Here is a 27,634-nt window from a genome sequence, read left to right as displayed (position 1 = left end):
AGTAAAAAGAACCCTAAGAAGTTCTTTAAGTATATAAACAGTAAGAAAGCGAGGCCAGAACACATTGGCCCCGTAAAAGATGATAAGGGAAATATGGCCACTGAGGACAGAGAAAAGGCGGAAGTGTTAAATAATTTCTTCTCTTCAGTCTTCACAAAAGAATTGGGGGGCTACACGAACCCAGCTTGTAAGGCCAATAATACACCTCAGAAAGTGCCGCCATCGTTAACAGAAGATAGACTTAGAGCTAAACTAGAGAAACTTAACATAAATAAATCCCCGGGACCGGATGGCTTGCACCCGAGGGTTCTAAATGAGCTCAGCCAGGTGATTGCCAGACCATTATTCTTGATCTTTAAGGATAGTTTACAGACGGGTATGGTGCCAGCTGATTGGAAAAAAGCCAACGTGGTACCAATATTTAAGAAGGGGCCGAGATATATCCCGGGTAACTATAGGCCGGTCAGCCTAACATCAGTAGTCTGCAAAATTTTGGAGGGGATGTTACGGGACCACATACAAGACTTTAGTAATGAAACTGGTATTATAAGTAGTAATCAGCATGGATTCATTGCCAAACCAATCTATTAACCTTCTACGATGAAGTGAGCTGCCACCTAGATAAAGGTAAGCCTGTGGATGTGGTGTATCTGGACTTTGCAAAGGCCTTTGACACCGTTCCCCACAAACGATTACTGTACAAACTAAGGAAGGTAGGTATGGACCATAAGGTGAGTACCTGGATAGAGAACTGGCTCCAGGGGAGAGTACAGAGGGTGGTGATTAATGGGGAGTACTCGGATTGGGCGGGTGTGGAAAGTGGGGTCCCCCAGGGTTCTGTCCTGGGACCAATCCTGTTTAATTTATTCATAAATGATCTAGAGGAGGGGATATCTAGTACAATCTCAGTATTTGCAGATGATACTAAATTAGGCATGCCAATATCTTCTATGCAGGATGTGGAAACCTTGCAAGCGGACCTGAACAAAATAACGGGGTGGGCAACTACATGGCAGATGAGGTTTAATGTTGAAAAATGTAAAGTAATGCACCTGGGTGCCAGAAACCAGAAAGCAAGCTACTCACTAGGGGGGAACCTCTGGGTGAGTCTAGGATGGAAAAGGACTTGGGGGTACTGGTAGACAACAAGCTTGGCAGTGGCATGCAATGCCAAGCCGCCGCAAGCAAAGCCAACAGAATACTGGGATGTATAAAAAAGGGGATTCACTCCAGAAATAAAGAGATTATTCTCCCACTCTACAAGACTCTGGTCCGGCCACATCTGGAGTATGCTGTCCAGTTCTGGGCACCGGTCCTCAGGAAGGATGTGCTGGAACTGGAGAAAGTCCAGAGAAGGGCAACAAAAATAATTAGGGGAATGGAGGACATCAGCTATGAGGAAAGACTACAAGCACTGAACCTTTTCTCTCTGGAGAAAAGACGATTGAGGGGGGATATGATATCAATGTACAAATACTGTACTGGTGACCCGAGCATAAGGAACAAACTATTCAGAGAAAGGAGGTACAATAAGACACGTGGCCACTCACTAAAACTAGAGGAAAGGCGGTTTAACCTTAAAGTGCGTAAGGGGTTCTTCACTGTAAGAGCAGTAAGGATGTGGAATTCTCTTCCACAAGCAGTCGTATCAGCAGGGAGCATCGATAGTTTCAAAAAACTAGTAGATGGACACCTTAAAGACCACAACATACAGGGGTATACAATGTACGGTTAAAAGCAAACACACACACGCATTCATAGGTTGAACTGGATGGACTGATGTCTTTTTTCAACCTTACTAACTATGTAACTATGTAACTATGTAACTAATTTATTTTTTTACATTTTGGCATGGGCCTGGTATAGACTGGGGGGGAGGGGACCCCACGTCATTTTTTTTAATGAGAGTCCCAACATCCTATCTGTTCAGAGAAATGGGAACCTACAGATGTTCACAAGGAACCACTGTCATATGTGTGGACTTTAAGGGCACAGCATGAGACAGATGACAACTCCATGGATTTATCCTAAAATAACATTTATTGATTTATCTAAAACCAGATCTCAATAAAATGAGGAAACTGGCCCCAAACTGAGCTCAGCTCGTACACAGGAGATCAATGTCTCCTACTAATTTCACTCATGTACATCATACATATATAAGGATAAGTTGGTATATATCATAAGGTTCGTGTAGGTATAGATATTTCCTCTCTTCACTTAGATGTAACATTTAGTGACGACCATGTACTTTATTACTGAATATATCTTATTACTATTATAACAATCTCCTTACTATATGGCTTTTTTTGTATACATGTCTGCATCATATTTGTTACTGATGTCAACATTTGTATCAATTACTGTATGTATAATAAATGACTACGCTCAGATTCTATTTTTGTATATCTTAGTTGATGACCGGCCTCATATAAAGTCCCACAACCTCTGTTTTCTGTTTGCATTAACCATTAGGGAGGGAGTCACGTCACTGTGTTTGCTTCGGATCATATTCCTCTATCTTCGTCTGTTCACTAGTCAACGCGTTTCACACAAGGCTTCTTCAGGACTATGAAGATGTACAGACAGTTTCCTCTTAAAATTAACAGACTTGATATTAGTGTTTCATAAACATAGAACATAATCTGTATTTATGTACATCATAATAGATACAAACATGGTTTTCCAGCACACGGCCTTCCTTCCAACCCCCAACAAATTAACCCGACCTGGGGCGGACACAGGGGGGAAAAATCAGACCAAAATGTGTTGTGTATATAGGTATCTGTCCTGAAGATCCTAGGTACAAGATAAAATATACAGTATCTCACAAAAGTAAGTACACCTCTCACATTTTTGTAAATATTTTATTCTATCTTTTCATGTGACAACACTGAAGAAATTATACTTTGTTACAATGTAAAGTAGTGAGTGTACAGCTTGTATAACAGTGTATATTTGCTGTCTCCTCAAAATAACTCAACACACAGCTATTAATGTCTAAACGCTGGCAACAAAAGTGAGTACACCCCTAAGTGAAAATGTCCAAATTGGGCCCAATTAGCCATTTTCCCTCCCCGGTGTCATGTGACTTGTTAGTGTTACAAATGGCCAAATTTATTGTACCTCCAATGCTGATTCTGTTCTATTTTACCTCCATTTTGACTATTTTTAGGTGCAAATGCAATTCACTCTAACACCATCAGAAACGTTAAGAGCAGTGTCAAATTCATTAAGATCAACTAATGTCAGGACTGGACTTAAAAACAGTCCAGCTAAAAGGTGGACTAATTTTTTCAAAATCACAAAATATGGCAGGAAAAAAATAAAAAATGTGTGGGAAAGATGTGTTATATGATTTTGAGCTAAACTGCTTTTAAACTGTGTGAAAATGTTAAGTAGAAAAAAAGATTTATTAATAAAAGTGTAAAATGCAAAAATAGCTCCAGAGTCAATTTCTGGCAGATAGCCCATGTGAGCATGCTCCAAACCAAAAATTAGGCTGAAAATAACGTTTTTGAAAACGTTAGTGGGAGTTTTATTGAATTTGCGGCAAATACCACCGCAAATTCGCGGTAAAACGGCGCTAATAAATTTTTTTTTATTTTTTTTGCACATATCTATGTATGTCTATATATATATATATATATATATATATATATATATATATATATATATATGAATCACAAAAAAAATATATATATATATATCTATACATAAATATATATATATATATATATATATATACTTTTATGCCCAAAAAATAATTATATATATATATATATATATATATATATATATATATGTTTTATTTATTGATTTGCCTATGTGTATATATTATATATATATATATGAAAAGGAACACTAATACGGCTCCTCCCTGAAAAATTAAACATTGTATATGTGTGAAATTAATATATTTTTGGGTTGGTTAGATATAGAAAGTAACAATAATATATGGGTTTTTGCATATATATATATATATATATGCAAAAAACAATATATTATTGTTACTTCCTATATCTAACCAACCCAAAAATATATTATTTTCACACATATACAATGTTTCATTTTTGGGGAGAAGCCGTATTAGTGTTGCTTGTCATATATAACAACATACAGTTGTAGGTAGTTCAGGGATTCGAACACCCAAATACATACACTGTTGCAAGGCAGCGGTGCTAACCACTTAACTACCTAAAGCTAATGACATTATATATATATATATATATATATATATATATATATATATTCTATTTAGACCCAATTCAAGCTCAAATAATTTTTATTTATTAAAATTTTTTGATGGACTAATTGAATCAAACTATATTTATTTTTAGAGCCCATTCACATTAGCGCGACTTGTCAGCCTGACAAGTCGCGGTATGTCGCGGTCCATTGAGTATTACAGGACCCATTCTAATAGGAGCGACACAAGTCACTCCGACTTAGAAAAAGGGTCCTGTACCACTTTGGGGCGACCTCGGAGCGACTTGCATAGACTTCCATTATGTGAAGTCTCTCTCAGATAATATGAGGTCAAACCTAAACACTTTCAATTTGTATGCAATCTGGCAGGCCCTTGCACTACATAGAAAAGGTAAATCTGAAGGAAAAAGTCTTCAGAAAATCTTATAGTGTGTATGGCCATACATGATCCAATTTTCTGTCCAATTTTCTTGAAATTTACCTTCAAGTATGTAGTACAAAGGCCTGCCTATTTGGATACAAGTGAAAGTGTTGTTTAGCTTTGACATCACATTATGTGGTTTGTGGTTAATCTATCAGAAAATTGTACAACAAAAATTGAACATGTATGGCCATACACACTATAAGATTTTCTGAAGACATTTTTGCCTTCAGATTTGCCTTTTCTATGTAGTGCAAGGGCCTGCCAGATTGCATACAAATTGAAAGTGTTTAGGTTTGACCTCATATTATCTGGTTTTGGTAAATCTAAAGGAAAAAGCCTTAAGAAAATCTTAGTGTGTATGGCCCATTAAGCATGAGTTCAAATCCCAAGTGTGCCATCACCTCCTTAAATTTTAGACAGCTGTAAATAAATACTGAAACTTGGCAAATGCATAATTGCACCCTGCACATATGCATGTTTGTTTCTTGAATATACAAGGCCATTGACATGCAATTTTAGGTGATGTAGCCAATGTATTACTATGTGGCCAAAAAAAAATAATGACACACAACTGTGAGCACACAGGGTGTTATCATGGGTGGGCCTTGATCTCATGACCTAGCAATCTTTGGCTATGAGCTTAGCCCACTACACCAAAGTGCTGAAAACAAGCAGATATGCCTGAAAGTTTCAGATGAATAAAGAATGAAGATTGCTAATTAGACAGCTGTGTAGTCTGCTATTAGTAAATCTAAAGGTTAAAACACATAAGATACATAACTATACAGTGGAACCTTGGTTTACGAGTATAATTGGTTCCAGCAGCTTGCTTGTAATCCAAAACACTCGTATATCAAAGCAAGTTTTCCCATAGGAAAGCATTGAAACTCAGATGATTCGTTCCACAAGCATTTAATGTTATAAATAAAAAGATATGCTGTATTATATATAAAGTACATAACTGTACAGTATAAGTATGCCATATCCTCTGTTAGATAACATTATGTGCCCCTGTGTCTGTATTGTATATAACAGCCGATTTATAGTGTATTAGAGCTTGTCTGGCTCTGTGTGACTCATCAGCCCTGCTCTGTTGCTCTCCTCCCCCTCCTCCTCAGATGACGTCAGGAGGGGTGATCGGCCCCTCCCGCCGGGGAGAACAGACAGGACGGAGAGCAGAGAGTGACAGAGGGACAGGAATCGTACAAAGTAAGTGCAGGGAAACACTCTAAAACAGTATATAGGCATCTTTATATACAGTAGAAGCACTGGGACACATAATGTTATGTGACAGGGGCATTAACAGAGGGGATGGCATGCTTTTAGTGGATAAAACTGCTCGTATATCAAGACAGTGCTCGTAAACCAAGACAGATTTTTAAAAAAAATGTTGCTCGTCTTTCAAAATGCTCGTAAACAAAGGTACTCGTAAACCAAGGTTCCACTGTACTTTAAAATTAAAATAAACCATAATAGATGACATTGCTGTGTAATAGTGATTCAGAATAGACAAATTTCCTTTTATGAAAAACACAAAGGGAATTTGGTTAACTCCAAACTCAAATTCAGCCTAAGTTAACTCCAACTCCGAATTCACTAAAGCACCTAGTTGAAGGTTTAACTCCAGCCACTTACCTAATTAGGATGCAATGAGTTTAGGCTGGAGTTATTTCTGGAGAAGTGAGCAGCTCTACTCCATACGTACACTGAATTAGGCCCTAACTGACACTTTGTGGGAACCAGTGACACCAATACAGTCATCTGTGCTAAAAAAAATATGCACCGTCACTGTACTAATGACACCTTGTGGGAAGGGGTTATCATCAGGGGCAATCAAAGGGTTACATGTGTGCCTAGCCAGTGTTTGTGTATTGGGGGAGGTGAATTTACTAGGGGAAGGCATGGATCAGTGCCTCTGCTTTGCAGGAACACAGGATCCATGCCTTCCCTACTGACAAACCCGGCAATCTTCCTTGTTTACATAGACGGATTGCCATTCTGCCTGTGTACCGAACGATCAGCACTTGCGCACGCTCCCTGGAAGTGCAGGATCACGTTTATATACGTGGTTCTGAGCAGCGCGGCCGCCCTGTAGCAATAAAACTGCTATAGGGAGGTCGGAGAGTGGTAATTATTTTTTTCTTTCACACCCCCAAATTTTGAGTCCCTCAAAATGACATTCCAGACTCTGAATCTAGTAGATGTTTTAAAAGGTGTCCTTAAAGCAAAAAACAAAAACAACTGTGTGAGGTCAACCAGGAAATAAATACCAAACTGTTAATCCGAGCATGCAGCCTGCCTGGCCAGGAAAGGGTGAGCGTGCGATGGTAATAGGCAGTAATATATTTCTCTCCCCCTTGGTGGGAGTGGAGATGACCCATCTATAATGGCACTTTTCCACTGCAAGTACCGGCTCGTACCGGCTCGGCTCTACTCGGCCCTGCTTGGCCCGGTTTGCTTTTCCAATGCTGGTACCGCATGGTATAGTGTCGGAACGGTTCGGTACGGTACGGTATAGATTTGCTTTTCCACTAAAGTAGTACTAAGTTAAGTGGGTGGGATAACAACGGGGTGGGTGGGATTCTCTGACCAATCAGTGGCTAGTAGTGACTGCATGCAAAGGATTGTGGGATATGGTACCAGTTTGGTACCTGTTGGAACCACAATCAAGTAGGTACTGTTTTTTCAGAGCCGTACCGTACCGTTCGGTTCCATGCAGTGGAAAAGCAAACCTATACCGTACCGAACCGTTCCGACCCTATACCATGCGGTACCAGCAGTGGAAAAGCACAAAAGCATGCCGAACTGGTACGGTTCCATGCAGTGGAAAAGCGCCATAAGAATATACAGTACATACACACAGCACAAGGCCGTGTTCACACTACCAGATGTTTCTCTGGGCTGCGTTCCTCTGAGCTCCACAAGGTTGGTGATCTCACTTCTACTCAGACAGGAAGTCTCTATGGAAGACAGGAAGTGATGTCAGGTACACACAGGAAGTTCCGGGTGAGAGGTGAGTTGGGAGGAAGTAGAGAAGAAACGTTGCTGGAAGAGGCAGCAGAGGAGGTAATAAGATCTTATTTTCTATTTACACCCAGTAACCCCCCTGTCATGTCCGTCCTCTTCCTCCATGGTCACTGTGACGTCTTTCATCTCCAGCAGATGATGGTACACACATATATAGTGTGGAAACCTAGATTAACCCCTTCAGGGGCAGAACATTTCCCCACTTATGGGGTCGGAAAATTCTCTTCATTCTGGAGATTTTTCACCTTTCCCACCAATCACCTTCTCACCTTAGTAGTCTCTTGTAATGAGGGATGAGATTCGGATTCGGGTTCTCCTGAAATTCACAATTTCACACCCTTCCTCTGAAGATACAAATATCCCCATGCCTCACTACATTAACCATGTGCCTGCCCCTCCTGTAGGCCCAGGATCGGCATGGTGGATGGAGTGGAGGGTGATCAGTTCTCAGATCTCCTCTCCAGAAAATGAATCCAGAAGAGACAAGCATTTCATTACTTCCAGGTTCAGTGCCATCATTTCCGGGTCACTGTGGTCAGTGAAGAAGCTGGTTGATCCTGATCTGTACTTCCATCAGCTTCACTGGGGTCCATAGGTGACATTGGAGGTCTAATAGACCCCTAATGTCTCCTTAAAGAGGACCTGTCATTTATATTACGCTGTCGCAAAGGGGGGTATTGGCCGCACAGTAGAGTGAGAGCAATTATTCTTTTTTTTTTTTTTTTTTTTAATTTATATCTTTATTAGGTTTTTTCAATTTTAATACATATATTCCATACAATTACATAACATCATCCAACACAACTAGCTTCTACAATAATTTCAAAAACATACCAATATGTCATGTCACTCAGCTGTATTTCCTCAGCTCCCATCAATTCACCAAACAAATCATAACCCAATATAAACAAACCCCGGGGACAATAAAAAAGGGAAGAGGGAAAAAAAAAAAACCTGAGGGGGAGGGGAGAATCTCCCTTGATACCTCCTAGAAGGGGAAGGAACGCTCGATCTCCACAATAAGGCACCCCTATACCTTTCCTTAGCCCCCTTTTATAATTGTCTCCTAACCTATAATATATAGTTACACCTCGACCCAACCATTTCTACTTCCTCTCCATGACGCCCTCTGCCTAATTCATCTCCAGATACTGAACCCAGGGCCTCCATCTACTCCTCACCTGTTCCTCCGTATTTCCCAGCACGGCTGAAAGCTCTTGCATTTTAAAAATCTCATTGACTTTCGCAGTCCAAACCTCGATTCTTGGTGTCACCTCCTGTTTCCAAAAAAAGGGTATGCATGCTTTTGCCGCGTTGAGTAATCGCAGGACCAGGGATTTCCTATAACTCCTCGCTGAGCTCTTTGTCAAATGTAACAAGGCACACGCAGGGTCATTTTGTATCTCCACGCTAGTCATTTGTTTAATGGCTACTGCTACCTTTTCCCAGAAAGGGTGAACCGCTTTGCATTCCCAGAATATATGCAGCATATTTCCTTTTTCTACTCTACATCGCCAACATTTGTCCGATATCGTTTCATCTATTTTATGCAATACTGCTGGAACTCTATACCATCTAGTCAATATTTTGTATCCTGTTTCTTGAATTTTGCTGTCCATTGAGGATTTATGGACCAGTCCTAAGATTTTATTGACTTGTTCTCTGGTCCATGACACATTTAATTCCTGTTCCCATTTTTGTATAAACCGCAGATGCTGTTCTTCTATTTCTTCTGTTAATTGTGCATAAAATACCGAGATCAAATGGCCAGTATTTTCACCTGTTCTGCACATATTTTCAAAATACGTCAACTCTCGTGGTACATACCCCTTTTGCTGCACTGCCTTAAGGAAATGGTGTATTTGATAGGCACTAAAATAATCTAGTAGACCATCTATTGCCTCCCTGATCTCCTCGCTAGAGGGTATAGGGCCATTTTTCCAAATCTCATAGATACGTGATCTACCCTCCTGCGCCAGCTTCCTTACTCTGCCATTTACACATCCTGGAGGAAAGTCTGGGTTTCCTACAAGTGATATCATTGGTGACGGATCTGGAGCTATCCTCCAATGCCTCTGGATTCTTCTTGTCTCTTTTAGTGTTGCGCCCACTGTCGGATGTTTATAAATCTCATTTTTTGCTTCATACACTGACCAGGGAGCTGGAGGGGACATCTGCCCCGCTTCCTCAATCTCCACATTCACCCATCGTTTAGACATTCTACTACAGTGCCAATCTGTCACCCTACCTAGATGTATAGCTCTGTAATATTTTAGAATATCTGGCACCCCAATGCCCCCTCTAGCTTTAGGGAGAAACATTGTCTGCATCCTGATTCGGGGGGCCTTATTTCCCCATATGTAGGAAGGGAATAGACCCTTTATTGTTTGAAAAAATGCTAATGGAACCTCAATCGGGATTGCTTGCATAATATACAAGATTCGGGGTAGCACATTCATCTTGAGTACGCTACATCTACCGAACCATGTTAATGCTAATAATTGCCATGCTCTAAGATCTGTCCTAATCTTTTCTATTAGGGGTAGATAATTCTTTCTATACAATTCTAAAGGGTCCGATGTTATCTATATCCCTAGATACTTTAGTTTATCTGTAGCCCACTGAAACGGAAATGATAATCGTAATAACTTCTCTTCTTGGATATGGAAAGGTTGGGAGACAAGGATTTCGGGCACTAAATTTTCATAAAATTGCTTTTTATTAAACAAACATTTTAAAAACATCTAATGATACAAGCAGATGAAAGAAATCTACATTGAACATGAGACCAGAAAACGGTCGACAGTATCAGATATAATCTTGCATGAGGTGCTAGACCTTCATATAGTATAGGAACAGTTGTGTACAGAACAAGTTGTATTATGCATACATCCAATGTAATATACTTCAAAGCAGACAGAAGCTGCCGGCGGACACCTCGATGCTCAGGGTGCCAGTCAGCAGGGTCGGCCGAAGTTTACAGTAAATATATGGTATACATTACTCATGACAGTTTGCTCAACATGTTTCGCCTTCTCGGTGAAAGCTTCGTCTGGAGCTTAATAATTGTTTTGTCTGTACAGTGTATATTCTGAACTTTTTTTGGTACTGTAACGAGGAGGACTAAAAGACGGTCACTGAGCTCATAAATGGGGGAGCCGATGTTCACAAGGAGTGTAAATACAAACGCTCCTGTGTGTTTGTATCGATCCTGCAGAATACTTTGTTAAGATAGAGGTAAATTAAACCTGCCTTGTAAGTGGCAGACACCTGTTGAGCCAAATTCCGTCATAGATGTCCTCCCCGGATGGGGAACCGCCGCCATGGCAGCTTCTGTCTGCTTTGAAGTATATTACATTGGATGTATGCATAATACAACTTGTTCTGTACACAACTGTTCCTATACTATATGAAGGTCTAGCACCTCATGCAAGATTATATCTGATACTGTCGACCGTTTTCTGGTCTCATGTTCAATGTAGATTTCTTTCATCTGCTTGTATCATTAGATGTTTTTAAAATGTTTGTTTAATAAAAAGCAATTTTATGAAAATTTAGTGCCCGAAATCCTTGTCTCCCAACCTTTCCATATCCAATAATTCAAATGTAGGATAGGGCCCTCTTCAGATGATATATATAATGACCCAGACTGCTGCTGTCTGGTGAGTCATGTGTTTTTGGAAACTTCTCTTCTTGGGTGGATAACGAGATGTTAAGTGCCTCTGATTTAGTTAAGTTTATCTTGTAATTTGAAAGATTTCTATATACCCGCAAAGCCTCTAAGATACTCGGGAGCATTATGCTTGGATTAGTTGCAAAAATAACAGATCATCCGCAAATGCGGCTACTTTGTGCTGTTCCCCTCCAATTTGTACTCCCGCTATATCCGGAGCCCTCCGCACCCTATACAGCAATGACTCCAAACACAAGACAAAAATAAGTGGGGACAATGGGCACCCTTGCCGGGTGCCGTTATTTATTGTAAAATAATCTGACCTCCACTCATTTACTCGCACCGCTGCTGTGGGTGAATTATACAGAGCCATAATATACTGTCTCATTTGCGGACCCAGCCCTATATATGACAGGGTGGCGCGGATAAAATCCCACGCCACCCTGTCAAAAGCTTTCTCCGCATCTGCAGCTAGAAGAACTAATTTCTTCTGTGTTATTCTTGCCCGATGTATCAAATCAATTGTTCGGATTGTATTGTCCCGGGCTTCCCGGGACGGTACAAATCCCACTTGGTCATAGTGTACCAGTTCCTTTATATACGGTAAGATACGATTTGCCAGAATTCTCAAGTACAGTTTAGTGTCCACATTTATCAGCGATATAGGCCGATAGTTGGCACATAGAAGGGGATCTTTCCCCTCTTTATGGATTAGGGTTATATGTGCCCTCAGCAAGTCCGGGGGGAAATTTTCCCCCTTTCCAATTTCATTAAAGTGTAATAATAAGGGCTTTTTTAATCGCTCCCAGAATTTCTGGTAGTACGTTAAAGTAAGGCCGTCCGGGCCAGGCGCTTTATGTGATCTGGATTGTGCGAGTGCAATCGATATCTCTTCTCCCGAAATCTTGTCCTCTAATGTGAGTGCTTGTTCCTCTGATAATGTCTTCATACCTGATTCTCGTAAGTACTTGTCTATCTGTTCCCTTTTTTTCACATTAGATCTCCCTCCCCCCACTTCCGGCAGGTTATATAGGGAATGGAAGTAGGAACGGAACTCCTCTGCTATATCTGCAGATGTGTTTACCGCCCCTCCCCTCATGTCCCTTATACATGTTATCTGAGTTCTTCTATTCGGTCCCCTGATTGCTCTAGCTAGTAGTGCCCCTGGTTTGTTGGAATATTCATAAAAGTGCCTTTTTGCCCACATCATACTCCGCATAGTCTTTTGAAACAATTTAATTCCTCCCTTACCTCTGTGTAAGGGGTGCCAGGTGTATCTCTGCGAGTGTATTTTTATGTAGCCTACTCAGCTGTTCTATCTTACTCAAATATTCCCTGATTTTAGCTTCTCTTTCTCTTTTCCGTTGTGAACCCAGTTGAATTAGTACCCCCCTTATTACGCACTTATGCGCTTCCCAGATAACTGAGGGTGCAATGGGCTCTGAAGTGTTTTCCTTAAAGTAATGATCTAAGGCCTCCTCTATCACTCCTACATCTTCTGCAGATTGTAACACTGCCTCATTTATTCGCCAAGACATTGGTCTCTGAGTCTTAGACTCCCACTGTATAGACACAGATACTGGAAAATGGTCTGAGATTGAGAAATCCCCTATATCTGAAGCTGTCACCAATGGCAGATCTGCTTGTGTCACCATGATTCTGTCAATCCGACTATATGTGTCGTGTATTGACGAATAGTACGTGTAGTTTCTCTCTGCTGGGTGCATTGTTCTCCACGGGTCTACCAACCCCAGAAGAGAAATCTCTCGTTGCATCTTTCTTAGTTTTGCATATGAAATGCTTGACCTTTTCTTTGAGGTGTCTATTAGCGGTTCTGCAGCATAATTAAAATCCCCTCCCATTACAAGATGTCCCTCACGGAATTCCATCACAATTGGTACTAGTTTCTGAAGAAATGCTAAATGATCTGAATTGGGAAAATAAACATTCAGGAGGGTTACCTCTGCTCGTCCTATTTTCCCTTTTACCAAGAGATATCTCCCTAGTGGGTCTGCTAGTTCTTCTTTCAGACTCCAAGTCAAAAAGCCGGAGATTAATATACTCACCCCCTTTGACTTGGATATAGACGATGTAGAATGGTACGACCACGGATAGTCCCTGTTTCCAAACTTTGATACTGCATCTTTCCTGAAGTATGTCTCCTGAATAAATGCTACATGCGTAGCATCTCTTTTAAGATCACCCAGTAGTCTTTTACGCTTCTGCGGCGTAGATAGTCCTCTCACATTATAAGTTATAAATTTACATCCTAATGTCTTCTTTTGCACCTCTCCCCTAGTCGGTGCCATCACTATGGATCTCGACCCTCCCCCCCCCCCCCCCCTCAGTACCAAGGGAGACAAAAAAAAAATTAAAATTATAAGGGGGGGGGGGGGAACCCACACACTTCCCTCCCTCCCCCTCTCTAACGGTTATTCTAACCCAGCGCACCCAGGCGCTACCTATTGAGGGGCTTTAGTTAGCAAGAAGACGTGACAGACACAAAAATTTTCAAATGAATTTCCTATATACATATAACAACCACACTTTCAATCCAGGTCACTACTCTCAGGTTGATAATGATAGAAAAAAGCTCCCTATATGGAGCCGTGATCCTGTGGAGGGCAGCCTCGTTTTCCATTTTCCTATATTCTCCCTTCCCCACTATTCTCATCCTCCCATCCCGCTCTATCTTCTCTTGTCCTTAACTTATCTTACTTCTTTTCTTCCCTCCCCTCCCTATTCCATTCCTACTAAGTCATGTGAAAATATTGCGAAGTAGAAAGGGACACACAAAAAAAAAACCCTCTCTGTCCTCCTTCCTCTACTCCTTCCCTTCCTTTTCCTCATATAATTCTCTCCTCCCTTCCCTCTCCCCCCCTCCCCACTCTACCCTCTCCTCCCCTGACCCTGACTCTCCACCCCGACCGCTCCTATTCCCTTAGACCCCCCTACCCCTTACCCCCTTCCCCATCATTGCATTGTGCTTTACATTCAGACCAGCTCGTTTAGCTGGAATCAACCTTTCACCGTGTTTCTTGTCTCCGAAGGAGACACTAAGGAATTATTCATAATAATAAAAAACATAATATATCCAAAAAAAAAAAAACACACAAAAACACATGGAAAAAAAAAAAGAAAAAAGAAGAAGAAGGGGAAAATTTATCAAGCCACAACCCCAAAAGCAAAAACACACATTGCATAGCGAATACTTCAATCCCCAGTGATTATACTGTATGTGACAAAAACTCCACACACAAAAAAAAAACAAAAACCCTAACCTCTAAAAAACATAAAAGGGAAAGAAGGGAGCAAGCCAATTCTACTCCCTCATGTCCCTAATTCTCAAACAGATATACCTTATTCCTTTAGTGTTCCAAAAAAAAAAAAAGACCCCCAAAAAATATATTTTTCCTTTTTTTTTTTGGTGTAATAAAGTTATGATGTGAAGGAAAAAAAAAAAAAAAGGCAAACCCACCTCAACATTGTGTGCAGGCGGCCTAATTAAGGCAAAAGAAAATCAGCTGGCTTATACCCCATTGGGGGAGGAAAAAAAAAAAAAGAAGGGGGGCCCTCTACATCACTTATATCACACCAATAGCTCTACCTACGGATAGATAAGGAGGGTCAGGGACCCCACCTAAATCAAAAATCGTATACATATCCGGCCTTTTCCCCAACCTCCCCTCCTCACCCTCCACAAGTATATTTTCTGTCCACGAAAGCCCCCACGGGGCTGAGGGAGCAAAGAAGCAAAAAAGAAGGAGCAGCAAAAAGAAAAAAAATCATCCCTTCCTCTTTCCAACACATAGCTAAGCTAAGGGAGGATAAAAAAAAATTTAAAAAAATCGAATCCTTGAGTGGGCCTATGTGTCCTGTACAATATTCATGTTGACCTCTCACCGAGGCCTTTCTTGTCCTCTTCTAAATCCTGCGGGTTGTTTGGGATTATACATCCCTGTTGTCAGAGAAACCTTCAGCTGCAGACTGGTCATCACATGACAAGCACCACATGACTTCCACATGACTTCCTGGCTGCCTATAAAAGCTGAGCAAGTGCTCAGAGGAATTGCTGGTTTGTCTTTCAGCTTCCTGTACCTGAGTTCCTGTTTCCTGTGTGATCATTTACCTGCTGTGACACAGATTGACCCTGACCTACTCTGCTCTTCTCCTGGACCTGACCTTGGCTTGTTTTACGGACTTTGCTTTTGCTTACCTGTGTTTGACCCTCTGCCTGCGACCCGGATTTACCTTCAGTCTCCTGTGCCTTGACCTTCTGCTTGTGAACTAGTCTCGTCTCCTATCTCCAGTGCCTTGACCCTCAGCCTGTGACCTGGATTGTCTGCTTACCTGTGTTTGACCCTCAGCCTGCTCCGGACTTCTTCTGCTGGATCCTGATCAGTCTCTGCTTCAGTTCTACAGGACCTCCACACAAGCTCTACCTGCCTGCTGGTAGCTTGTGCCTCTTTGTGCCATCCACCCTCTGTATCACCTCCAGAGGGGCGGAGTGCGCTTAGTCGCAACAGCGAACCGCTCTCGGCATCTCGGCCTTGGTGAGTACCTCTATTCTGATAGTACAAACCAGCCATGTCAGAGGCCGACAGAGCGCGTTCTCCTCTTGAGATCCTGTGCCAGCAGGTCACAACCCTCACTGATGCAGTCCAGAAACTGCAGGAAGGCTATGCCCAGATTGACGGTCGTCTCCAGCAACTTTCAGGGTCACCTGCATCAACAGCCGCAGCCCCTGCACCCACCAGTGGAGCCTCCTCTTCTCAAGCTGCATCAAGCCCCACCGTGATCATGGCTACCCCTGAGCCCAGGGTTCCCACACCGGAGTGTTTTTCAGGCGATCGCAAAAAGTTCTGGGCCTTCAAAAATGCCTGCTCCTTGTACTTAGCCCTTCAGCCCAGGACTTTTTCGTCCGAAGTAGTTAAGGTGGGATTTGTCATCTCCCTGTTGACCAAAGAGCCGCAGGCCTGGGCCCACAGCCTGATGAAACAGAGGAGCTCTCTTCTGAATTCTTTGGACCTTTTCTTTGAAAGTATGTCTCAACTATATGACGACCCCCAACGCACCGCTACTGCAGAAGCCGTGCTACACTCCCTGTCTCAAGGAAAGAGACCAGTGGAGGACTACACTGCTGAATTTCAAAAATGGTCAGCTGACACAGGGTGGAATGAACCCGCTCTTAAATACCAGTACCGCCAGGGGCTGTCAGAAGCTTTGAAAGATGAGTTGGCCAGGATTGAAACCCCTGCCACTTTGGAGGATTTAATCCAATCCGCTACCAAGCTAGACAGGCGCATGCGCGAGCGGCGCTCTGATCGCTCCCAGGGTCCTTGACCTAGTTGGATGCTCCCTAAACCTTCTCCCGTTCACCCATCCTTTCCAGTGACTCCTGTCACCTCTGCTCCAGAGGCTGAGCCCATGCAGCTTGGATTGGTCCGTGCTCCTCTTGCCCCTGAAGAGAAGCAATGACGGCGACAGGCCAATCTCTGTCTGTGCTGTGGGGGAACTGGACATTTTCTGCGTACCTGCCCCGTGAGACCCAGTAAGTCACGCTCGCAGTTTTTCATGAACTTTCAGAACCCTGGTTTATCCCAGACTTATGTCACCCTCTCTGTCTCCTTACAGCTAATGGAAAAGGAAGTTCATCTACCAGCAATTATTGATTCCGGAGCCTGTAGTTGTTTTCTAGACACTTCACTGACCCAAAAACTACACATTCCACTGTGGCTGATGGGTCTCTCCCTCGCTCTGGATTTGTCACACAACAGACAAGGCCCATCCTTGTCACCACGGACTCCGGCCACCAGGAGCTTCTAAGCTTTGACATCATCTTCTCCCCCATGTTCCCCATCATTTTGGTGCTCCCCTGGCTACAGGCACATGAACCTGACATCAATTGGAACAAGAAGAAAGTCTCCTCTCCCTACTGTTCCCAGCATTGCCTTCCTCCAGCTCCACCCGCCTGTTTAACCGTAGCACCTAGACCTGACAATCTCCAGCACGTCCCTCCGGTATATCTTGAATTTAGAGATGTCTTTGATAAACAAAAAGCTGATTGCCTACCACCTCCATCGGTCTTACGACTGCCCCATTGATTTGCTACCTGGTTCCAAAATACCCTTTGGCCGCATCTTTCCACTATCAGAGACTGAACTAGCGGCTCTTAAGATGTATATTTATGAGAACTTGGATAAGGGTTTCATTCGTCCATCATCTTCACCGGCCGGAGCCGGCATCTTCTTTGTGGAAAAGAAAGATGGTTCCCTAAGACCATGCATAGACTATAGAGAACTGAACAAAATAATGATAAAAAAAATCGCTATCCTGTTTCCACTTATCCCAGAGTTGTTTCAGCGTTTCCGGTCTGCCCGAATATTCTCTAAGTTGGATCTGCGAGGTGCCTATAACCTCATCCAAATCAGGCCTGGAGACGAATGGAAGACTGCCTTCAGGTCCAGGTTTGGACATTATGAATATTTGGTAATGCCCTTTGGGTTGTGTAACGCCCCAGCCACATTTCAGCACCTGGTAAACGACATTTTTCGAGAATATCTGGACAATTTCCTAGTTGTTTACCTGGACGACATTCTTATTTTTTCTGCCACCATTGAGCTACACCGGGTTCATGTAAAGACAGTCCTTGCAATTCTCAGGAGACACAAATTGTACCTTAAAGCAGAGAAATGCGAATTCGAAAAATCTGTTGTGCAATTCCTAGGCTTTATCATTTCTACCAACGGGGTCGCAATGGATCCAAAGAAGGTCAGGGCAATTCAGGAGTGGCCGGCTCCAGTAGACAAAAAGGGGGTACAGCGGTTTATCAGATTCGCTAATTTTTACCGGAGGTTTATCGTTGGCTTCTCATCCATTGTTGCACCCATCACCCAACTAACCCGCCAACACAGTAGTTTTCAGTGGTCCCAAGAGGCCCAGGAAGCTTTTACCAAGCTCAAAGCTCTGTTCACCTCTGCACCAATCCTACGGCATCCGGATCCAGCCCTGCCATTTGTGTTGGAGGTAGACGCCTCGGAAACTGCCACTGGAGCCATCCTCTCCCAGAGACAGGGCCCCAAGGCTCTCCTCCATCCTGTAGCTTTCGCATCTCGGAAACTAAGTTCCCCGGAAAGGAATTATGATGTGGGAGACCGGGAGCTGTTGGCCATCAAGTTCGCTCTGGAGGAGTGGAGATATCTGTTGCAGGGTGCTTCCCATTCCATCATGATCTTCACCGATCATAAAAACCTAGAATACCTCAGGACAGCCAAACACTTAAGACCCAGGCAAGCCCGGTGGGCCCTCTTCTTTTCTAGGTTCAACTTTCATATCTCTTATAGACCTGGCCTCAAGGATGGGAAAGCAGACGCACTCTCCCGGATGTTCCCTGAATCTCCCCAGTCAACGGAACCTAGCACCATCTTATCTCCACAAAACTTCCTTCTGCTCACAGACACTGATCTTATGACCACCATCAAGTTGGCATCCAGCCATTGTACTGACCCAGAAATATCCTCCTTGGAGAAACTAGATGACTTGTTCTGGTCCCAAGGAAGAATTTTTGTCCCACCGGAGGCTAGACCCATGACGTTAAAGTTGCTTCATGACCATAAACTGGCTGGCCACTTTGGGACTCAAAAGACTTTAGAATTGGTTGCCTGTTCTTTTTGGTGGCCTGGTTGGAGGCAGGACTGTAAAAAGTATGTTCTCTCTTGTATTTCTTGCCAGCGCAGTAAAGTGGCTAACACCAAATCTTGGGGATTACTTAGGCCTTTACCCATTCCAGAACGCCCATGGGCTGAAGTTTCTATGGACTTCATTGTTGATCTTCCTCCCTCGGAAGGTTTCACCTCCATTCTGGTAGTTGTCGAGCGCCTTTCCAAAATGGCACACTTCTTGCCCATAGCTGCTTTGGAGACAGCTAACATTTTTATCAAAGAAATAATAAGGCTACATGGAGTACCCGACAGTGTTGTTTCTGACAGAGGGGTTCAATTCACCTCCAAATTTTGGAAAGAACTTTGTAAAGCACTACAAATAAAGGTCTGTCTCTCCTTTGCGTACCACCCTCAAAGCAATGGCCAGACAGAGAGAACGAACCAAACTGTGGAGCAGTATCTCCGCTGTTTCTCTTCTGGCTCCCAGGATGACTGGTCCTCTCTGCTACCCTACGCGGAGTTTGCGTATAATAATTCAGTTCATTCACCCACCAACCAAACGCCCTTCTGGTCTAACTTTGGGTTTCACCCTTCTTTCCTTCCAAACGCTACCCCTGAATTATCTGTTCCTGCTGTCCAAGATCGCATAGCCTCCATCCAACAGAACTTTGAAAGGATTCAGGAAACCATGCAAAAGGCCCAGGATGACTATAAGAAGTACTACAACAGGGGAAGGAAGGAGAACCCGGTTTTCAAGGTCGGTGAGGAAGTTTGGTTATCTTCAGCTAACCTCAGATTACCTTTTCCGCACGGAAGTTGGGCCCAAAGTTCATAGGGCCGTTCAAAATCAAGAGGATGGTTAACCCTGTGGCCTTTGAATTGGCCTTACCCAGCTCTTACAGGATTCATTCTGTTTTTCATGCATCCTTACTAAAACCAATGATTCCTAGCCCCTTCCCGGGAGGAGAGGAGCCGCCTCCTCCACCGGTCCAGGTGGATGGAGAAAATGAATTTGAGGTTGAAGCCATACTGAACTGCAGGAACAGGGGTAGACTTCTCCAATACCTAATCAAGTGGTAGGGGTACCCACCTGAAAACAACTCTTGGGAACCCTCAAGAAACATACACGCCCCTCGCTTGATCTGAGCTTTTCATGTGAATCACCCGGAGTTGATGTCCAGTTTGGGCGTCCAGAGGCCGCCCCTCGGGGGGGGGGCACTGTCAGAGAAACCTTCAGCGCTACAGACTGGTCATCACATGACAAGCACCACATGACTTCCACATGACTTCCTGGCTGCCTATAAAAGCTGAGCAAGTGCTCAGAGGAATTGCTGGTTTGTCTTTCAGCTTCCTGTACCTGAGTTCCTGTGTGATCATTTACCTGCTGTGACCCGGATTGACCCTGACCTACTCTGCTCTTCTCCTGGACCCGACCTTGGCTTGTTTTACGGACTTTGCTTTTGCTTACCTGTGTTTGACCCTCTGCCTGCGACCCGTATTTACCTTCAGTCTCCTGTGCCTTGACCTTCTGCTTGTGACCTAGTCTCATCTCCTATCTCCAGTGCCTTGACCCTCAGCCTGTGACCTGGATTGTCTGCTTACCTGTGTTTGACCCTCAGCCTGCTCCGGACTTCTTCTGCTGGATCCTGATCAGTCTCTGCTTCAGTTCTACAGGACCTCCACACAAGCTCTACCTGCCTGCTGGTAGCTTGTGCCTCTTTGTGCCATCCACCCTCTGTATCACCTCCAGAGGGGCGGAGTGTGCTTAGTCACAACAGCGAACCGCTCTCGGCATCTCGGCCTCGGTGAGTACCTCTATTCTGATACCTGTGCTCTGATTCCTCAGAATGTCTACCCAATCACTCACTGGTATTGGGGAAGTGTCTAAAAAGGCAAATAACTCCGGGAGCTGGTCAGGCCATTTCAATATGAATACATTGTTATTTCTCATCACCTTCAGATGGAAGGGATGTCCCCAATAGTACGTAGCTCCCACGCTCTTAATAATCTCCAATAAGGGTTTAATTGATGCCCTCATCCTCAGGGTACTCCGTGACAGGTCTGGTAATAAAGTTATTTTGGCTCCTTCAAAATCAATCGGACCATTAGACCAGGCAGCTCTGAGTATATCCTCTTTAATTGAATAAAGGTGGATCCTTATCAGGACATCGGGGATTAACTCCTTGTCTATCCGTCACTGTATTTTAACTCTATGTATCCTATCGAACTCAATTTTCTCCATATGAGGTTTTTTCAGTACCATATTTATGCCGTGACTTTAGTTTTAAGCTCTGGAGCCTGTATTGACATTGGTAGCCCCCGCAGTCTTATATTATTCCTGCGGCTACGATTTTCCATATCGTCCTGCTGCATTTGCAACAGAACGATTTGTTTTTCCAACCATACATGTGATTCTTCCATATACGCCAGTCTGCCATCCATATCACTTTATATTGCTTCCATTCTAGCCACCCTACCCTCAGTCTGGTCTATTTTTTGTTTTATACTATTGATTTCTATATTAATGTCACTTACTATTGCTAATGCCATGTCCTGCATGTCTTGCTTTGTAGGGATCAGTTTTACAAAGTCTCTCCACTCTGTTGCTGAGGGTAGCTATGACTGTTGGATTTGTGGCAGAATTTCCCTTGACTTTTCCCCCGCTTGCTCTTGAATCATATTTCTCTTCACCATGACTTCCGCGGTTTGTTTAATTGTATTACTCTTTGATGCCATTTGCAATGTTTCAAGCGTAGTGACAGTCTGACGCTTCTGGGATGCCTTCAATCCCACTTTACTTCGTGTAACTACTGGGCATCTTAGGAAATATGTAGAGATGTCTGAACTTTTGGCCCCGGCTTGCTTTGTTCCAGAGCTAGGTGAATTACTCATATATGCGGTATATGCCGGTCTGGTTCACCTACTCACATAATTACTTCGTCCACCTGTTCCTCCGAAGGGGGGATGTGGCTGCTACCTCCACTCTGATCACGGAGCTCCTACTCCTTCACTCTGTAGCCAGCCCCCGTACCCTTCCGGTTTCAGCCTCTTTCATCCGCCCGGTATTACTATATACCTCCGCCTCTACTCACTGCTTGGCCCCCCCCCCCCCCGGGCTTTCGTACTCCCGCCGTCTCCGGGTGGTGAATCTCTTCAGAATAGAGCACAGCCTGCTGCTTAGCGTGGGGTATAGGGATGTCTGTCCAGCGTGCGGCTGCTAGCACCACCCGGATCACGGAACTCCAGCTGCGAGCGTCCTCACGTCTCCATTGCTAGAATCCGCCCCTCTAACCTTAGGTCGAGAGCAATTATTCTGGGGCCATTATTCCTGTTTTTCTCAAAAATAATGACCTTTACAGCGTTGTCTTTGCACCATGTTGGGTAGTGAGTTTAGACACACAATTTTAACGGTTGACATAATTGTGTATGTGTGTGTTTGTGGGAGGGAACTTTGTTTTTACAAGTTTAAAATGTAGATTTTATCGTGTGTGAAAATTATATTTTGTTTAAAGCCCATCTCTGGGGAAACAAAAAATGACCAAAACCCCAATTGAGCATTTAACCCTCGTATAACAGGGGCAGCCCAACTTCAAGGGTTACATGGTCATTTTGGTGAAGGGAACCAGAAAAAGCTAATTTACTTATCCAATCCTCTGATCCCTCAATACCGGCACTTTCCTCTACTGCCCTACCATCTGGCAGTGGACTGTCTCTCCTCCTGTCCCATCAAGGGCTATGGGCTCTGCATTGGTCTTGATGGTCTCAGAGAACCTGTGACCACTCTTTATAAAAAGATCCTCCTAAGTAACCCAATCTACATGTTCCAATTGCCACTACGGGCAACCCGCCTTTAACCCCTTATATTCCCATCCCAATATTGTCCAACCAATGCAGTCCAGCTAATTCTTCATTATCTGTCTACAGAGAAACCCGTATAGATCACATGACCACACAAATGAGGATGGAGGAGGATCGGAGTCACATGACTGAGAGGTTATTAAGGCTCAGCCTGGAGATCATCTACCTACTGATTGGAGAGGTGAGGAGGATTCTGGGAGGTCACATGACATCCCTCTTATCTCTATTAATAAAACACAGACCTGACCAGAGAGGTGAGGAGGATTCTGGGAGGTCACACAACATCTCACTTGTCTAGTCTGATCAATAGACCATGTTCTTATTGTGACATGTAGATGAAGTCAGATGATTTCTATTTGTTTATCTTTCTCCTGATCTGTAGGATTGTGTTGTAGTGAAGAAGTCTAGTGGAGAACCAATCTCAGGGGGATGGAGCAGGACTCAAATCCCCACCATGGTGCCTTCACCTCGTTCTCCTATACCTGAGAGGAACAAAGAGCAGAAGATCCTGGAACTGACCACCATGATGGTCCATCTGCTGACAGAAGAGGTGAGCGGTGCTGGGAATTCTGGGACATTATCCAGTAACAGACAAGTGATGTGTCTGGATGGTGACTATATCATTGTGTGTGTCAGGTTCCTATAAGGTGTCAGGATGTCACTGTCTATTTCTCCATGGAGGAGTGGGAGTATTTAGAAGGACACAAGGATCTCTACAAGGACATCATGATGGAGAATCAGCCGCCCCTCACATCACCGGGTAAGAGGAGACTTTATTGTAAAGGAGAGAACAGTACGGAGGCTCCACCTAGATCCCCCATCATCTGATAAACACATAGAAACAATGTATTTAGTCAGTGTGTGTGTTTCCTACAGATGGATCCAGTAATGGGAACCCACCAGAGAGATTTCCCCGTCCTCTGTATTCCCGGGATTCCACACAGGAAGGTCACACCATCCCCCACCATCATCAGGTAGATGAGGAACAATCACTGATAGTATCATTAGGATCTGTACATTATCTGCATTGTTACCATTGATGTCATTTTTATTCTATATTCAGAGTGGAAACATGAGAGATTCTAAAGTTGAGGTTAAATCAGAAGAAGAAGAGAGGTATGTGAGGGATGATCAGCAGTCTATGGAGGAGGATGGAATAACGGGGACATTTATAGAGGAGGACACTCCTACAGAGATCAGAACAGGTGGGTCATTAACACCAAATACATGTAATGCACTGGTTACTGAATACCAATATTATGAGTCCTGACCCCTGCACTATATACTTTATGTTGTGCATTACATACTCCTGACCCCTGCTCTGTAAACTCTATAATGCACATTACATGCTCCTGACCCCTGTTCTGTATACTCCATGTTGTACATTACATGCTCCTGACCCCTGCACTATATGTTCTATGTTGTAAATTACATACTCCTTACCCCTGCACGATATACTCCATGTTGTACATTACATAGTCCTGACTTCTGCTCTCTCCCCTCTACCCACTGCTATATACACACATAATATGATGGATTCTCTGTTGTTAAACCCATTTTCTACCAGCTGGACATTTTATATTGGTAGATAGTGACTAGGTGTCCCGCACATCAAGGTGTGGCCTACAGTAGGTCCAGACTGAGACTGCCATTTACTATCATACAGCAGATCTTGACTTGATGTGTGGCTCCTGGGACACCTAGTCACCCTCTACCATTTACTAGTTACCTTGAGGGGGGAATTGTAAGATCCTCAGAGACAAAGCTGCCTGATGTGGGCGGAGTCCTGGTTTAGGGGAACCAATCTGCTGATGTCTATTAATAATCTTTGTATTTCTATTTTAGTAGATGGACGGGAGATGAGGAAAACCTCAGAGGATTGTCTCACTTTGTCTCCAGACTGTAAAGTAGAAGATGAGGACATCACACAGTATAGTCCAGGAGAAAACCCGGCTTCCTCAAATGTCCATCCGCCTCCACACAGTGTAGATGGACCATCGTATACCTCTTATCCTGAGGAACCTCAGACTGTGAGGGACAGCGCCGGACCATCGTATTCCTCTTATCCTAAGGAACCTCAGACTGTGAGGGACAGTGCCGGACCATCGTATTCCTCTTATCCTAAGGAACCTCAGACTGTGAGGGACAGTGCCGGACCATCGTATTCCACTTATCCTGAGGAACCTCAGACTGTGAGGGACAGTGCCGGACCATCGTATTCCTCTTATCCTGAGGAACCTCAGACTGTGAGGGACAGTGCCGGACCATCGTATTCCTCTTATCCTGAGGAACCTCAGACTGTGAGGGACAGTGCCGGACCATCGTATTCCTCTTATCCTGAGGAACCTCAGACTGTGAGGGACAGTGCCGGACCATCATATTCCTCTTATCATGAGGAACCTCAGACGGTGAGGGACAGTGCCGCACCATCGTATTCCTCCTATCCTGAGGAACCTCAGACTGTGAGGGACAGTGCCGGACCATCGTATTCCTCTTATCCTGAGGAACCTCAGACTGTGAGGGACGGTGCCGGCTTTCCAACAGATAAGAGGTTTTCCTGTACTGAGTGCGGGAAGTGTTTCCGTAATAAAGCCCGTCTTAATGAGCATAAAAGATCTCACAGGGTAGAGAAGCCATATTCTTGCGCTGAGTGCGGGAAAAGTTTCTGTTCTAAATATGGTCTCAATTTGCATAAAAGATCTCACACAGGTGAGAAACCTTTTCCCTGTCCTGAGTGTGAGAAATCTTTTTCACAGAAGTCTGATCTTTACATACATCAGAGATCTCACACAGGGGAGAAGCCGTTTTCCTGTCCTGAGTGCGGGAAATGTTTTTCACAGAAGTCCAATCTTTACAAACATCAGAGATCTCACACGGGGGAAAAGCCATTTTCATGCCCTGAGTGTGGGGAATGTTTTTCACGGAAGTCTTATCTTCTCACACATCAGAGATCTCACACGGGGGAGAAGCCATATTCCTGTCCTGAGTGCGGGAAATGTTTTTCACGGCAATCTCTTCTTCACACACATCAGAGATCTCACACGGGGGAAAAGCCATATTCCTGTCCTGAGTGCGGGAAATGTTTTTCAGATAAGTCCAATCTTTACACACATCAAAGATCTCACACGGGGGAGAAGCCGCATTCCTGTCCTGAGTGCGGGAAATGTTTTTCAGTAAAGTCTCATCTTAACAGCCATCAGAGATCTCACACGGGGGAGAAGCCGTATTCCTGTCCTGAGTGCAGGAAATGTTTTTCAGAGACCTCCCATCTTTACACACATCAGAGATCTCACACTGGGGAGAAGCCGTATTCTTGTCCTGAATGTGGGAAATGTTTTTCAGATAAGTCCTCTCTTTCCAAACATCAGCGATCTCACACGGGAGAGAAGCCGCTTTCCTGTCCTGAGTGAGGGAATTGTTCCTCACTGAAGTCCTGTCTTCCTGTACATCAGGGATCCCACACAACTGTCGAGCTGTATGAGTGCCTTGAGTGTGGGAAATGTCTTCTATATGAATGTTGCTGGACATGTGGGGAAGAAGCACACCCTGATATACACCTCAGATATACTCCATGGCTGATCTTCCTCATGTAAGAAACAATTGATAAGGAGATGAGAGATGATCAGAGACATGGATGAACTGTTGTACCATGTTGGCTTTTCATTGGATGAGTAAATTTTGGGGTGTAGAGTGGTAAATAGAGCCGTGAAATGAAGGAATCACCTTCAGAATGTCTTGCTTGTCTGTGTGACAGTTACTGATAATGATATAGCTGGTTACAGAGCTAGAAGTTGTGAGATCCCATATATCTTTATCAGTAAACTTTACACAGACAAGACAGAAATTCTGAAGTTGATGTCCTTCATTTCAAGGCTCTACTTACCAGTGGTGACCCCCCAAGCGTGTCTCTCTGTCTTCATTCCATCCTTCTTCCATCCCCCAACAGGAGGGAAGGAGAACTTGGAGATAAACTAGGTGAGAACTTCTTTCCTTTGCTCCTGTGTGGGTTTGGGTGGCTTGGCGGAGTGCGGCACGAGAGGTAACACCGCTTGTCTTTATATTTCTACATATCTTATCTGGGTGGAGGTTATTGGTTGGAAAATATTTATACTGTTTGATTTTCTGTAAATAATTTCTGTTTTCCCTTTGAAGGGAGATATTATGTGTGGTTTGATGAAGTGATTGGCTCAATAGTTACCACTTCACTTACATGTTTAGTTTTTATAAAATAGATGACCAAATATGACAAGCATTCATTCATCCATGACAAATGTTGGTCTTATTTTATTTCATTCAGTGATTTCCTATGATCATTGGGTCCATCTAGGGGCCATAATGCGGTATTGAACTATTTTTCCTGATTGAGGTATTTAGGAACTAATACCTTTATTATGGCCACTAGTTGGAGCTGACGATTATAGGAAATCACGGTGTTTATTAGAATATGGGCAGAATTTGTCATGGCTGGACACATGCTTGTCACACTCACCCAATATATTCTTTGCATAGACCCCCCTTAGTTTCCTATGTCGGATGGGGGTCATACAAATCCCTGAGATCACACCCATGTATTTATGAGTACAGTACACATTGAAGGACATAAATTCCAGAGCTGTGTTTGCATTATTTTTGCACCTTGCACCCATGATAAAATGCAGATTTTGGCCCTGAAGATTAGATAAAACCCCCAAACATATATTTTCTGAAAGCAGAGGCCCTGGAGAATAAAATGGTGGTTATTATTAAGGTGTTCCTCGTACTCAAATGTCACCTTCATATCCG

The 27,634-nt window shown here is 43.5% G+C and overlaps 2 protein-coding genes across 2 annotated transcripts in view; both read left to right on the top strand.

Annotated features, from left to right (window-relative positions):
* LOC309549820 (uncharacterized protein) overlaps positions 1-13,448 on the top strand; it is a gene marked incomplete at both ends in the record, with an annotated part of 28,938 nt that extends 15,490 nt beyond the window's left edge. The window contains one exon of the mRNA XM_082250323.1: positions 13,364-13,448. Within this exon, the coding sequence (XP_082106449.1) occupies positions 13,364-13,448 (85 nt within the window). The remainder of the gene's footprint in view (positions 1-13,363) is intronic.
* LOC309550260 (uncharacterized protein) overlaps positions 1-27,634 on the top strand; it is a gene marked incomplete at both ends in the record, with an annotated part of 1,652,360 nt that overhangs the window by 1,559,994 nt on the left and 64,732 nt on the right. Inside the window, one exon of the mRNA XM_082250668.1 lies at positions 25,562-26,258. Coding sequence (XP_082106794.1) covers positions 25,562-26,258 — 697 coding nt within the window. The remainder of the gene's footprint in view (positions 1-25,561; positions 26,259-27,634) is intronic.

Source organism: Pelophylax lessonae, assembly GCF_965119305.1.
Source record: "Pelophylax lessonae genome assembly, chromosome: 3".
NCBI classification, from domain to species: Eukaryota; Metazoa; Chordata; class Amphibia; order Anura; family Ranidae; genus Pelophylax; species Pelophylax lessonae.
The sequence above is the reverse complement of the archived record's forward strand: the minus strand, read 5'-3'. Positions and strand labels throughout refer to the sequence as shown.